The sequence below is a fragment of the Haemaphysalis longicornis genome, unplaced genomic scaffold (assembly GCF_048455015.1).
Source record: "Haemaphysalis longicornis isolate Haplotype H1 unplaced genomic scaffold, Haemaphysalis longicornis Haplotype H1 scaffold_1, whole genome shotgun sequence".
In the NCBI taxonomy this organism is placed as follows: Eukaryota; Metazoa; Arthropoda; class Arachnida; order Ixodida; family Ixodidae; genus Haemaphysalis; species Haemaphysalis longicornis.
The window spans coordinates 283,983,489-283,997,899 of NW_027526203.1; the positions used below are offsets into that span (position 1 = coordinate 283,983,489).

The 14,411-nt window shown below is 53.3% G+C and overlaps 1 protein-coding gene across 2 annotated transcripts in view; it reads left to right on the top strand.

The window, feature by feature from the left end:
* Positions 1-14,073, top strand: part of LOC144146986 (sal-like protein 3) — a 181,887-nt gene extending 167,814 nt beyond the window's left edge. For both annotated transcript variants that reach the window (XM_077678985.1, XM_077678993.1), the window contains one exon: positions 6,466-14,073. In XM_077678985.1, the coding sequence (XP_077535111.1) occupies positions 6,466-9,848 (3,383 nt within the window). In that variant the 3' untranslated portion in view covers positions 9,849-14,073. The remainder of the gene's footprint in view (positions 1-6,465) is intronic.
* Positions 14,074-14,411: the final 338 nt, after the last annotated feature.

Genomic DNA, 14,411 nt, shown 5'->3' on the forward strand with positions numbered 1-14,411 from the left:
ATTCCGCGGAATAGTCTTATATACTCACAGCCAAATCTAAAAGTCTAAGCCCGGTTTGTATGTTCATATTTGTCAGCATTGTTGAACAAGAACAAGACGCTACGCAAATATAAGGCAACAAATCAATACATAAGTAATATTTGCAGTGTTCCTTTATAAAAAAATTCGTGGATGCTTGATTTTTGCGAAATGAAATACTACATCCACTGCAGAAAAAAAAAAATCCCACTGTCGCCCGCGCAACTACAGCTTCTGGCGGCATATTAAGAAATCAAACGGCGACAGTTATAGGTTCCACTAGATTGGTTCCGCGTTCTGCTTGGAACGCACCTGGACTAGGGCAACGCCGTTCTATAAACCAACGCCGCCTGTATGAACATTGCCTAACGCGTCGCGCGCTTTTCAATGGGATGGTAGGGACGCTTAGTTCAGGCACTCATCCGCTATGTGGCGCGCGCGGCGGACATCTCGCCTTACGTCACTGCTCGCGAGTCGCGAACGCTGCACCCACTTCTACGACGTGTGTCTGTCAGCTTGCCTGTTGGGTTTCAAAATCCGCTTCGCTCACATCTTAGCCGCGACGGGGCGATAGTTCTGAGGCGCAGTGGGTATCTCGTTCAACGTGTCGCTCGCTTCATACTTTCTGCATTTTTCCAAAAATAACTGACGGAGGCGGAACTGAAATAGTGTAAGAATATATTAATGGTCGGGTAGACAAATAGCAAACAGAAATAAGATATTTTCGGATGGTGCAGCCATTATATTACTGATGTTTTTCCCTCTGGAGGATTTAGGGAAGAAAACATTGCGTGCACAGTTGTTGTTAAGGCGCTCACTTCTACCATTACTTTCCAAAGATATCACGTGCTTGTAAATTTCAGAACACTATAGAAAACAAAAGGATAAGCAAGCTGAGGCTCCCTCCACACTGTCCGGGCGCTTCTACACTACAGTCCTCAATTTTAAAAGTGCGTACCGATGCGGAGTGCGAACAACGGGGCAAAGCAAGACCGAAATGCGGTGGAGCCAGAGGGGGATTCCCTACTCAGAAAATTTTTGGGCCCGCGAACCAAGTAGATAAGCGCGTAAAGTCGGCATCAGCCTGCGGCAGCGCAAGTGATTTTGCTCCGAGGCCAAGGCGGTTTTATTGGTTTTATCAGCGACTGACCCAGACAGACAGGCATGGCGAAAAAGAATGCCTAGGAGCGCCGCCTGGGGAACACTAGAAAAACTTTCAACTATTTTGCATAGTTCACGAGAAGCGGCGCTGGCCGACGGACATGAAAGCACGCAGGAAGGCTACGGAGCGGAAAGGGTAGGAGAGAGCAACAGTAGAGTGGCTGTTTGGCCATTTTTCGCTCACCGCCCTTAGGCAATGATTATACAGGCGGCGTTGTATAAACGTTAAAGTAGGGCGCTTCGATTCACGCGTGTCTCCGCTGTACGGCAGCGCTGGCATCGAAGCACCCGGCCTGGAGCAGTGGAACGCTGTAAATTTAAATTCACTTGAGCAAACCTTAAGCGTGTTTACCACGGGAGGAGCGCGACGCAAGAGGAACAACATGAGGGGTGAGCGGGAAAGCGGAGGGAGGCATTTACTTGGCAAATGCCGACAAAGACTATCGTCTTTTGTCCACATTTGCCACGGAAGGCGCAGATACGCGGTCAATTTTTTATTCTTTAAAAATAGCGCGGTGATGCCCTCCCCCCTCCCGCACCCCAGTTTCCTGCTTTTTTTGACGACAAATGTGGACGACAATTTTTCGCTGTTTAAAGCAACTGAAATTAAAGCACAACTGTCACTTCAGCAAGGCTGTCTTTTGCGGCCGATAGAATGAACGACCACCGATTTACGGGGCTCTTTCTTGGTGTAATGCGGCAGCTTTTCACCGTCACTTATGCGTTCGCTCACTACTCCTGCCGTGGTATAATAACATTAGCTGCAAATTGAGTAGTTCGCATTGCAGACAGCAACTTTCGCGCGAGAACGCGTGCTTTCCTGTCAGCTAGCCTCGCGCAATCCTCATCTCAGGTGCAATGCGGCGTATACGACCAATCTGCGCTCCGTGTGGCCTTGCGTTTCCGTCGGAAACGCGAGCGTAGCGCAGCAGCTCATAAAAAGCGCGCCGCTTCATGTTAGGGCGGGGGGCCTAATCACAGCACCTGGATGGGCAATGGCATCGGCCGTGTGGGCCCGTGTGTTTTTCATTTCTTCGTCAATCGTGGCGGCTGCAGTAAGGACGCCATCAGGCCGCTGCAACGACACCTAATGCTTGCGCTGGAAATCAGGCTTGGTATGCCGACTGGCGCTCTTCTCGGAGATTTGATCTAGTCCCGAGAGTGCTACCGTTTGGGTCTTCAGCCGCATACTGATCTCATAACAGCGTTGGCCATATGTTGAGCGTCTATGGCAGGAGGCTCAAGTTGGGCCGGCAGAATGAACACATTAGCTGCCCGGGTGGGCGAGAAGAAGCAGCGGCAGCCACGTCGGAAGCGGAAGAAAAAGGTGGCGAGGAGGGCCGCGCCTGCTTCGGTATGCGCGGCACGGGTTTCGCTAACGGTGTTCGACGCGGAGCTGCGCGCACAGCGGCCAACCCGTTGCCGCTTTATACGCGCTTTGTGGCCGGAGCGGTATCTCTCCTCCGCACGTGAAATATTGAATGCTGTGCGCCGCCTCGGAGTAACGCGCTTGACGACTCCTCCGAGCCCATTGGATGGGGAGAGCCTTCGTGGCGTCTCGGGAAGCGTACCAATCTTGCGGATGGATGGTGCGTGGCGCGAGGCCCGTGTTATTCCCCGCGCTGCCGCTGCTCTTGTTGTCATCCGGGCCGCCTCTCCCCTCCGCGATGCATCTATATGTATGTGCGTTCATTCGCGCACACGCCTCGAGCCCCGGCCCCAGAATCAGAATTCCGCTCGTATACGACCGTGAGGCTGTAGGCACTCCGCTGTGAAGATGGCTTCCTCGCGGGTTATTTGATGCGCCGGAAGGCAGGCTTGCCACCGGCTTGCCGTGCACCTTGTCTTTGGGCCGCCCTAATTGTGTTTCCTCGACGCGTTCGGCGTCGCTTACGCGATGGTCGTCAAAACGGAAAAGTACTATCCTTCCGCTTCAGCTTCCGACCAAATGGCGGTGATGATGTCCTCCGACTGCCATCCACTGCTCTTGGTCGCCGCTGTATAGCCTCAGCCGATTTACTGATGCCTGATCACGCGTGCCGTTTGCCGTAGCCATTACTGTAGCGCCTCTTTTCATTCTGTAAAGGTGCCTTGCATGCTGATGATCGAACTAACGGTGGCTTTCATGAAGCGTTTTGCGGACCCGCTTGCGTAAACATAGAATTTTTTCGCGGTGGTTCGTTTTCCTCGGGCGAATACTTGCACTCTAAATGTCTCGAGGCAAGTGCCTTTCATTAGTGTTTTTTATTCCGCCACTTAAGGCCGAGTAACTTTTTGTTTTAATTGAAATATATTTCACTGCGAAGTAGCTATAGCCAATTCTACTCCCGAGCTTCATATCTGCGGTCATGCATAGAAACGCATAGCGCCACCTGGCGACTAGTGTCCAGAAAAATAGCCTGATGTTTCTTGCCCGCAGCCACCCAGATGTTCCCACCTCCACCACACCAGCGGATGCCCGAAAAGCGACAAGCTTAGCTGGCTGAACGTGGTGACTTGCATCGCACAAAGGCTGCGTCAAGCGGCACAGAAACGCCATTTGAGCAAAGCAACCCAGACGTGCGTGCTCCCCGAGTGGGAACAGAGCCCACGACCTCCCGAACATGCGTCGCATGTCATACAAACTAGTCAAGCGGAAAAGCTGTTCTCCCGGCCGCTTTCTCGGGTATTTACGTGAATGCAATTGTATCCCGCGCTTGGAGGGTGGTGTAGCCAGCGCCGCTCCTACAAATCGGGGGGGGGGGGGGTTGGCGAAGAGGACCTTCTTTTAAAGACGGTAGTTTTTTTGGTCTACTTAAACACGAAAATATTGGTCTGTCTGTTTGCATGTCCCTCGGTACAGCCGCCCGACATAAGTTAGAATTCTTGAGCGAGGCAAAACGTTTAAAACCTACCAATCCTGGTGGCAGTGTTCAGACTTGTCAAAATTGTTGAGCAATAAGGAAACATTAGGCGTATTTAGGTCGAGTCATCACTACATAAGTGGTATTTGTAGTGTCCTTCTAATGAAAATACATGGCTGCGTCATTTTTGCGATATGAAATAGAAAGATCGCTTGAAAAAGTTGTTTTGACCCAAAAATACAAAAAGCGCTCAAGCGGGACAGTAGCCCTCCTGGCGGCACTCCAAGAAGTTAAACAGTAACCGAAGGTTCCAGTAGGTGGCGCCCGAGCAGTGGAATGCGGCAAACTGAATCGGCTTGAGCAAACCTCCACCGTGTTTATCGTGGGAGGAGTGAGACGGGAGGGAAAGAGCGTGAGAGGTGGGCAGGGAGAGAAGACAGGCATTTAAGTGGCAGCGGCGGCACAAGACTATCGTCTTTCGACGACAGTTGCAGCGAAGTAAGCAGATACGAGGCCATTTTTTTTATTCCCTGGCCGGGAGTCCGAGCATCCACGACCTGTCGGGAGCTGAAAACATATCGGTAACCCTCTTACCCCCTCCCCCCACTTTTATCTCCAGCTGTCGGATCGGCGTTGTCTACCACCTCCAAGCGTAGGGTACAATTATACTTTCTTATAAATACGCGAGAAAGTGGAGGGGAGCACTGCCTCCCCAGTAGCCTAGCTGGTGTCGCATCCGACGCGTATTCGGAAGGTCGTTGGTTTGGTTCCCACCCGGTTCCCACGTGGGTGACCAAAAAAAAAAAAAATCACAATAGGATTCGGTGACGCATCGACCGGGCTTTCTTTGCTAATCTTAGTCTTTCTCCTAGCCTTTTCCAGACCGTACAAACCAATAGTTCCTCACCCTCTGTTACTCAACTGATGTCATCATGCTTACGTGCGGTCGTAACCAGAAGGGTCGTCAGTTTCCACCCCCGGTATCAATAAAGGCGTTAGTTACGTCCAGTCCTGACGTTATGTCTGCCGTTAACGATTTTTATCAACAACAGCCCCGCAGTCATAACGAATGGTTTTCGAACCAGCAAATTTGCAGCGTCCTTGCGGCCGCTTTAATCCTGTGGGGTCACGTGACACACAGGCAATGTCCCACGGACATCGAAATGTAGGTCCAACATTTCCACGTTGGGGTAATGTTGAATCAAACTCTTCGTAGAATTCACGTTTTCTCTGCTGACAATATTAGCTTGAAGTTCGCTTTCGCAATAAAGTTAACTTACTGTTGGTGTATAGTACTCTTGGCCAACCCCGTAAGAGGGTATGTGCCGTCGAGCGCGTTTTGGGCATCGTAACTTATGGGTTGGCAAAAGTTTCTCGGGGCACTGAAGTCTGCTTCCGTGCTTTGAATGCGAAGCCCTCGCGATACTTATTCACATCTTCTTTGCTTCAATATGGTATTTGCGTCTCTTTCGTCACTTTCGTTTCTTTGTCTTTTGACGCGAATTACTTCGGCCAGCTTCTTTTCTGCTACACCGGGTTTGCGTCTCTTCGCTTCCGTTTCTTCGCCTTACGGCGCTAATTACGTAAGCAAGCAAACTGGTAATTTACGCCACAGCTTCCCTAGAATAAGAGTTCTAGGCAGTGGGGTGCACCAGTTCTACTCACGTGCTGTCACATTCAGGTTTCACGCAGCGCACAATATTCTGGCTTTTGTTTCGCCGCGGCCAACGGCGTTGATTGCGAAGTCGTAATGCTTTGGGCTCCAGCTCGCAAGACTCAGGTTCGAATCTCGCGTGAACTGTGTTGTGCCGTTTATTTACTCTTACAGCGGCGGCTATTTTTTGTAGCGGACAACGACAACACCAACGGTTGTTCGCTCTCTGGAGAACTTGAGGCGTTCACCTTAAAAATTACTCTGGTGCCATCAAACCATGCGATATTTGCAGAGGTGTCCGAGTAGGCTATGATGAGTATGCTTTACGTCAGACTGGGAGCAGGGAACAGCGGTCATGACTGTTAGTATGGCACTGGCGCTATTGCACCTCTAATATCCAGTCAGGTCAGTATGACTAGAAATACACTGTAAGCACACATTTTGCCCCATGTGCGACGAGAGAGCCAGGGTCTGAGCGTTTTCGTACGCGGGCAATCTATTCAACCACTGATCTAGAACTGATGCTTCCAGGACTGGTGCTTGGAAGCTCGAAATCAATAACGAAACTAGAAATTTTTGATCTACTCACTGATGAATCTCACGGCTTTATGCTCAGAGACGCATAGGGCCATTTTTATGACATACTGAGCACTTGTTTGAAGCTTTCCGTCAGCACTGCATTCCTGTAAGTTTGCAATGCGGATGATGCGTTGGTTTGCGATAGTCTAACTCTCAGTCGTGTTGGTCGTGTGTACCGTTGTTTAAGGCTGGCCTTTTGCGTTCACGCAGGTTCGGGCCGTGGTGGTAGCAGCACTGGCGGCGAAGAAGAAAGCAGCGACGACGAGCACGTGTGCGGCCGCTGCCGTGCCGAGTTCCCTACTCTCGATCACTTCCTGGCCCACAAGCGGTGTTGCCCGAGTGCCGAGCCCATGGGGCTTCCGGGTAGCACCCCGAGTCGCCTGTCGTGCAGCGACGACGATGCGGCCGGACGTCAGTCGGCCCCTTCTGATGCGGCGGACGAGGAGCAGCCCGCCGCGCGGCTGCCATCCACGCACGTGGCGCTGGAGGCCCTGCAGAGCACCAAGGTGGCTGTGGCGCAGTTCGCGTATGGCAGCACCGGCGGGCCGGCAGAGATAGCGGCGCTGCACGAGGCCCTGATAGCGCTGCAGCAACAGCAGGTCGTCCAGCTGCACATCATCCAGCAGCTGCAGGCGTACGTGGGTGCGTCACCCACGCTGCCCGTGAACCTGACCAGGGCGGCGGACAGCTCGCCGCCGCCCAGGACGGAGCCCAGCCCCGATGCCCCAACCCACGCGACTCCGCCGCCGCCGAACACCGCGGCCGACCTGGCCGCCCAGGAGAGCGTCGCCGTGGCGCCTGAGCCAGCCGAGGCCCCCGCCGCGGAGCCGGTTGGCGAGCCGCTGGCCGGTGCGCTGCTCGTGGCCCCTCCCGCGGGGCCGCCGCCCCCTGACGAGCCCAACACGCTCGAGCTGCTGCAGCGCCACACGGAAAAGGCGCTGCAGGACACCATGAGCGGGGGCTCGTTCCTGCTCAACGGACTCGGCTCTCCGGACCCTGGCCGCTTGCGCAGGAAAGGCGACGGCCGACCCGACGAAGCCTACTTGCGCCACCGGTGCCGCTTCTGCGGCAAGGTGTTCGGCAGCGACAGCGCGCTGCAAATCCACATCCGCTCCCATACCGGGGAAAGACCCTTCAAGTGCAACGTCTGCGGGAACAGGTTTTCAACGAAGGGCAACCTGAAGGTGCACTTTCAAAGACACCGCGCAAAGTACCCACACGTGCGAATGAACCCGCATCCTGTTCCGGAGCACTTGGACAAGCATTTCCCGCCTTTGGAGCCTCCCGGGGATCGCAGCCCGACATCGCCGTCCGGCACCGCATCTCCGCCGCCTCCTTCGCTACAGCCTGCGTTGGCGCTCCACCCCAGCCCAGTGCCTCTGGCTGCACTGGCCAAGACTCAGAGACCCGACGACCTTGTTGGGCCAAGCTGCAGTGGGACGCTGGCGCTGCGAGCCACAAGCACCCGAAGCACGTCTCCGGGCCCCGAAGCGGCGGCCAATGTGACCACTTCAATCTGCTCTTCAGAGCTTGAGGACGAACGCCCTTTGAGCCTTAAAGCTGAGCCAGAGGACGAGGCAGAAGACAAGGCAGTTGCGTCGGACGAAGACCGAGACTCCGGCGAAGTGAGCGGCTCTGCCGATGACTCCATGCCGTTTACTTCGGGAGGATCATTCATAAGCGGCTCGTTTTCGGCTCTTCAGACGAGCGCTGATGCGACGGTTCCACTCCACGCGGATCCTGCCTTCTACCAAGACTTGCTGCCTAAGCCTGGAAGTAACGACAACTCGTGGGAAACCCTCATGGAGGTGACGAGGCCGTCTGAGACCTCCAAGCTGCAGCAACTGGTGGACAACATCGAGCACAAGCTGAGCGACCCGAACCAATGCGTGATATGTCATCGTGTGCTCAGTTGCCGCAGCGCCCTGCAAATGCACTACCGGACACACACCGGCGAACGACCGTTCCGCTGCAAAATTTGCGGCCGCGCGTTTACCACGAAAGGGAATCTCAAGACACACATGGGAGTGCACAGAGTTAAACCTCCGCTGCGCGTACTTCACAAGTGCCCTGTCTGCCACAAACAGTTCACCAATTCACTTGTGCTTCAGCAGCACGTCCGGATGCATGGCTCGGAGAGCTTACACGCTACGCCTAGCTTTCAAGGGACGTCACAGCGGCCTACACCACCGCCAAAGGCATCCTCGTCGACTCCTCCGGGTTCTCCAACATCTCCTGCACCCGAACAAAAACAGGAAGAGAGGAACTCACCTTCACCACAGCCTCTGATGCGGCCTTTGAGTCCTGAGCGGCCACCTTCTCAGCTCACGTCATTAGCAGCTCTTGAAAATCAGGTTAAAGGCATCAAGACTTCACTGCAAGTTCCGGCACTGCCTTTTGGCCCTTTCGGCATGGGGCTTTCATCTGGATTTGCACGCTTTGACGATCAGTCCCTTCTCATGGGGCGCACATCAGAAGCGGGACAGAGGTCTCCGGCATTTTCACCGCGAGCAGGATCGGAACTCTCAACTGGCGACGAGCGGTCGACTCCGGGAGCCCCGTCGCCGTCTGGCGGCGCCTCTCCGCCCGTGAACGGCGGGCCGCTAGACCTTACTCCGCGCACACTGCTGAGTCGACCAGCGGACAACTTCTCCGGCCGGTTTTTCGCCGCTCCGCCGCTGGGAGGGCTACCGTTCCCAGGCGCCGCTCCAGGCCGCCCAAACACGACATGCCAGATCTGCTTCAAGACGTTTGCCTGCAACAGTGCTCTCGAGATCCACTACCGGAGCCACACCAAAGAGCGACCGTTCAAATGCAGCGTCTGCGAGCGAGGCTTCTCCACCAAGGGGAACCTTAAGCAGCACATGCTGACACACAAGATCCGAGACCTACCGGCCACCTTGTTCGCTTCCACCCCTGGCGGTCCCAGTCCGTCACCAAGCCCCGGCCGCTCCGCGAGCCCCGTCGAGGTGCGGCCAGGCGCCAGCCCTGATGAGAACCGGAACAAGAGGGTGGAACCGGCCACTCCAGGTGGACCGCCGCCGCGTAGACCTCCGGGTCTGCCCAGGCACGTGTGCCACGTGTGCAACAAGCCCTTCTCGAGCTCTAGTTCTCTCCAGATCCACATGCGTACACACACTGGTGACCGGCCCTTCAAATGCTCCGTGTGCGGCCGTGCCTTCACCACCAAGGGCAACCTCAAGGTGCACATGGGCACACACATGTGGAACAACGGCAGTTCGCGCCGCGGCCGCCGAATGTCCATCGAGCTTCCGTCGCTGATCAGCGGGCCCAAGGCCGACTTCGTGCCGCCGCCGCCGCCGCCCCACGAGCTCTTCTACCCCTATCTGGGGCCGGCCTACCTGAATGGCATGCTGGGACCGAAGGCGAACGAGATCTCCGTCATCCAGGGTGTTGGCACCGAGCCTCGGCCGGGAGACGAGGCCGAGCCGCAGAACGGTGCCTGGGCTTGGAAGATGGCCTGCAACCTGTGCGCCAAGATCTGCGGCTCGTCACTCGAGCTCGAGGCTCACCTCAAGACGCACCATCGCAAGGAACTGGAGCTCCAGTCGCACGACAACGTGGCCGTCTGAGGCCACCCGCATCCCTAGTCTACGCCTCCCGCCATCGGGCGGATCCCCTCTTCCCACCCCCCGTAACTTATTGTCTCGCCCTCATCCACGAGTTGGTTATGTCTTCTGTGATAGTGCACCTCCACGACCTCCCGAACTGCCGGAACTGTTTCTCCCCTCGTGTAACCTCATTAGTTTGGCCCCCGGCGCGACTCGTGGCGAGCCCCCGTGTGTGTACAGTGTTTCGGGGCCACCTGAGTGACGCGGCGTGCTCTTCGACCCCCTCCCCGCCCCCGACGACCCTAGACGCCAGCCCCCGCCAGCCGTCGGGCACAGCACCAGCTGAGGGCCGGGGGAACCACGCGAGTGATACCTGGGCTGTGATATGTGTGGTACCCCTGGCCCTATTGAGTTTTTGCGTTCCCCACGCCCCCCGACCTCCCTTCACGCGCGCCATGCTCTACGACGGCAAAATACACTGGGCATTCCATTGCTACACACGCGCAAGCGGATGCATTCCGACCTCTTCCCCGTTGCTCTGTCTCACATTCAGTCTTCCTCTCCCGGGCCGTCCCTGTTCACGCTTAGAGCTCGACGGACTTCCCTTCGCCCTTCCCTGCCCCTTCGTTTCTCCGTGGGCGCGCTGAACGTGCTTCGGCTGACGAGAATCGTCGCACGGATTATGGCCAACGTTTCTCTTCGAGGTGCTCTCTGCAGCGTTGTTGAAGCCACGAGCGCGAGGGCATAGATTACAGTGAGGATCAAAGCGTGCGATACCACGTGTAAGATGCGAGCGAAGAGAGCTGTTAAACGTTGCCGAAATCGCGGAACTCCAACAAAAACAGAGACAACTCGATTGGGCGTGAACGAAGGCCCTTGTCTCGTAATGACCGCATAGTATGGCTTTCCCCAGAAAAATACCACGTGGAATTACTGCAGCTTCTGCGGATCCAAAAGCAAGAACAAAATATTGTTCTGTCATCCTTTATAATTGTGGAAGCACCATTTGGCCCGGCAGGCGATGTCCAGAGGAGCTTATGAACGGGGAAGCTTCTGACCAGTGTTGTGAAAAACCTAGCGTGGCTTTCAAGCACGGTGGCTTTGTTAAACAGGCAAAAAATGAACCTGTTGGAATTTTTTGTACAAATATTTTGCGGTAGAGTTGCGTACTTTTATTACATAGTTTATTGTATTTTTTTCTCGCAGACAATTTGAACCCTAAATTTAACTAAAATAGAGGCCTCTATAGCTAGGAAAGGAACCGGAAGGAGGCGAAACCACCTTGATGATGTCCTACACAAGGTTATGAACAGAGGCGTGATTCACGGTTTCCTTTCTTCTGCCACTTGTCCCTTCCTCTTCTCGCTCCTTCTCTAATCACGTGGGCGGCACGCACTAAGGGTCTAACACGTTACCAACATACAAGGACTTCTGCTAACGGAAATGCTGCAATATTGTTCTCGCATTTTAGGGTGTTATGTCATAGGCATCGCAAGGTAATCTGAATCAACAGTGTTGAGAACTACGCAGTCAGCGTTAGCAGCGAACTATAAACTTGGCGGAATGCTCTGGGGCAGAATATGTTATCGACAAAGACGCCATAGGCGCACAAGCTTGCGAAATATCTCTATCCTCTTCGACTGTGTTGTAAGGGGGATTCATACGTTGCGAATGGTTTTCCCCCACTACTCCGGCAAGTTTTAGACGAGCTGTCTGCCGCATTTTCATGAAATTTGAACATATGCTGCGTAGCGCTCTGCCCGTCTGCACGATGAACTGCTCTTGTACAGATCATTAGACATCACGATGCTAACGCATCTATTCCTCCGAGAGTCAGGATAACGATGAAAAGCACAGACATATGAAGATCGGCCATCCTAGATCTCTTGGAGTTACGTCTTTTGTTTCGAAATCAGCTACAAAAAATATTTCTCGGTCACCGCGTGAACTGTTTCGTGCTTTGTTTCTGTTTCGTGTTGTCACCTTGATTCTTCCTCAGTCCTTCTCTCTGCGTTAAAACGCAGGGCGCTACGCTGCGTGTTGGCCTTCCTCCTTTTGAATACCTTGCAGCATCAAAAAAATATTCTTCCCTGTAAAGAAGCAGCAGCAGTCGGCATTATTGTGGAAATTGACGTCTCGTAAGCACTTGAACAAACTGAAACCATGGGGAAGGACGCGGCCTCTGCGTTTTACTTCGCTGTCTTCACTTCGTGCTAGAGTCGATAAGAGTGTGGCTCTCACTTTGCATGGCCCCCTCTTCTGCGACGGATCACATGCAACTTACTGGTACGGCGCCCTTTGCCCTTTACAGCAGGCGCAGGACCTCAACTGCCGTTAGCGCAATGTCAACCTTAAGGAACACCCCCGTACTTTGCTTGGATGGAGTCATTAGTGTTTTTCCGTATTTTTGATCCCTTTACATAGCTTGGGGATACCTTTAGTCGTGGTTCCGACAGAGAAAGCCCGGAGACGCAGGTGTGCTCGGCTCCCCGCGCCAAGGAGCTGCAGCTAGCGCTGGCGAATCGTTATGCCGTTAGTCAGCTAGTCTGCGTGCGGCGGTACCAGACTTGGACACACAGGGCTCAGCGGTGTATTGGCGCCGTGTACGCTACATTATGTGTAAATGTTTTTTGCTTATTCGTTAAGCGACAATCCGGGTAGTATTGAGATCAGGGGAAAAAATTGCTCGTTTGCGTACCCGACTGCTTTATGAAACTTGGAAAGATAGGAATAACAAAGCCGATGCGCAAATGCATCCTACAATGAATAATAGTAAAAAGATGCCGTGTGTCAGCTAGCTCAGGAAATTTAAACGCGAGAGTAATCGCGTTGTAGTTCACTGAGGCACGCCCAAAGGAAGTTCTGGGATAAGCGTAAACGGAGAACGGGACCCTTTTCGTGGGTTGCAGACGCGTGTCACTGGCATTCATACCGCATGTCGTGATTTTTTCGCAAATATGTAATGCTACTGACACTACTGACTGAGATTTCATTGCCAGGCAGCATTCGAAGTTATAAACGCCTGCTGGTATCAATCTGATTGCAGTCAGTGAGGCGTGTAAACTGTGGCCTAAAACAAATGGACGAATATTCCGATGGTAGCATTGCGTTCATATACGATTGTGCAGCCAGTTCTGAACTAGTAGATCATTTTGCAATGCCCGTAGAGTTTCAGAACAAGGCTTTGGGTACAATCCGCCGTCCGTACGTCCATTTTATTTTTGTTAATAATTTTTGAGGAGTGTAGAATTGATAGTAGTGCAGATGTTCTAATCGTGGGACACTGTCGAGACGACCTGTCGAATTGCCAGGCACTTGTTTCGTTTGCCTCTCATTTTATTTGGCGTTCATGTCGAAGCAGTGAAAATTTCGTGCGACGCTGTTTAGAGTTCTCTGGCCCCTTCCTACATGCAGATCTTGATGTGCCTAAGTTAACATTCACGTGCTCGAAAACATTGCCAGTATTATTTGGCAGTAAACTTAAAAACAATATGATAAACAACAAGTAACGTGTCACTATCGCCGCCCGTCCCTTTTGTAGTGAACAAAAACTCGTCGTTTAAAAGACCTGCTTGAAGGGTAAACGAGTAAGGCTGCTGCAAAATTCTCAAAAGGATGTCGTCAACACCGTGGCGCCCTAAAGGAAACGAGTCTCGTAAAATTGTTTAGACATTTAAGAACCTGTCACCGTCACACTTACGGACCATACCAAAATTGCGTAGTGGTGTAGTTTTGCGGTCTTTTTTGTTTAACACCACGTTCGGCGACAGTGCCTGCATTTCTTGCAGGGGACGATAATTTGATTGTTCCGTGCTGGAATCCAGCCCTGGGCAGAGGGGCATTGGTTCGTGAGGCAGTGCACACACTAATATTGCACCCTAAAGACACCTAGTCAGTTGTCTTGATAACGCTTTTCCCCCTGTTAGCGCGCTTCGCTTGCGCGTGCAACACCTCGTGCTGCGGTTTTGTGAGTACAGCGGAGGGCCGCGCGCGCGGTCCGCCACCTCGTCACAGCAAGCTTTGGCTGGCCATTGCTCGGCTTCTCCGCGCATGTCAGCAGGAGGAACTGTCAGCCCATACATTACTCACTAAGACCTAGGCCCCGCATTTTCTGAGCGAACCAGTTGAGACTGTGCGTCGTTCCTTCGGGTGGTTGGTCGGCTGTAATCTCATAAGGCGTCCGGTATGCCCTGCTGGTCATGTTATATCCAGCGCCGCTACGTGCGAGAAAGAGGGCGTCTTTCGCCAGGCGATCCGCGTTAGCGACGATGTCGGCCTAAATGTGAGCGAAGTTTTCTTTTAAAGAAGTGAGCTGCTGGGCGACTTGGTAGGTCATATTAAGTGGTAACATCGCGCAGCGGAACAAAGACAACGGAGACGACGCGACAAGCGCTGACTTCATACTGTAATTTATCGGGAAAACTTGCCCACCAGGTTAAAAACTGGTGGTTAACAAACCAGTGAAAACACATTAAAAGCAATTTTATTTCTGGTGCGGGCCCACATTTTACCACCAGCCGAAGTTCTAAATTTCATAATTTAATTAGCAGTGCTAACTACCGGACTTTCTTCACGTTTACCTCA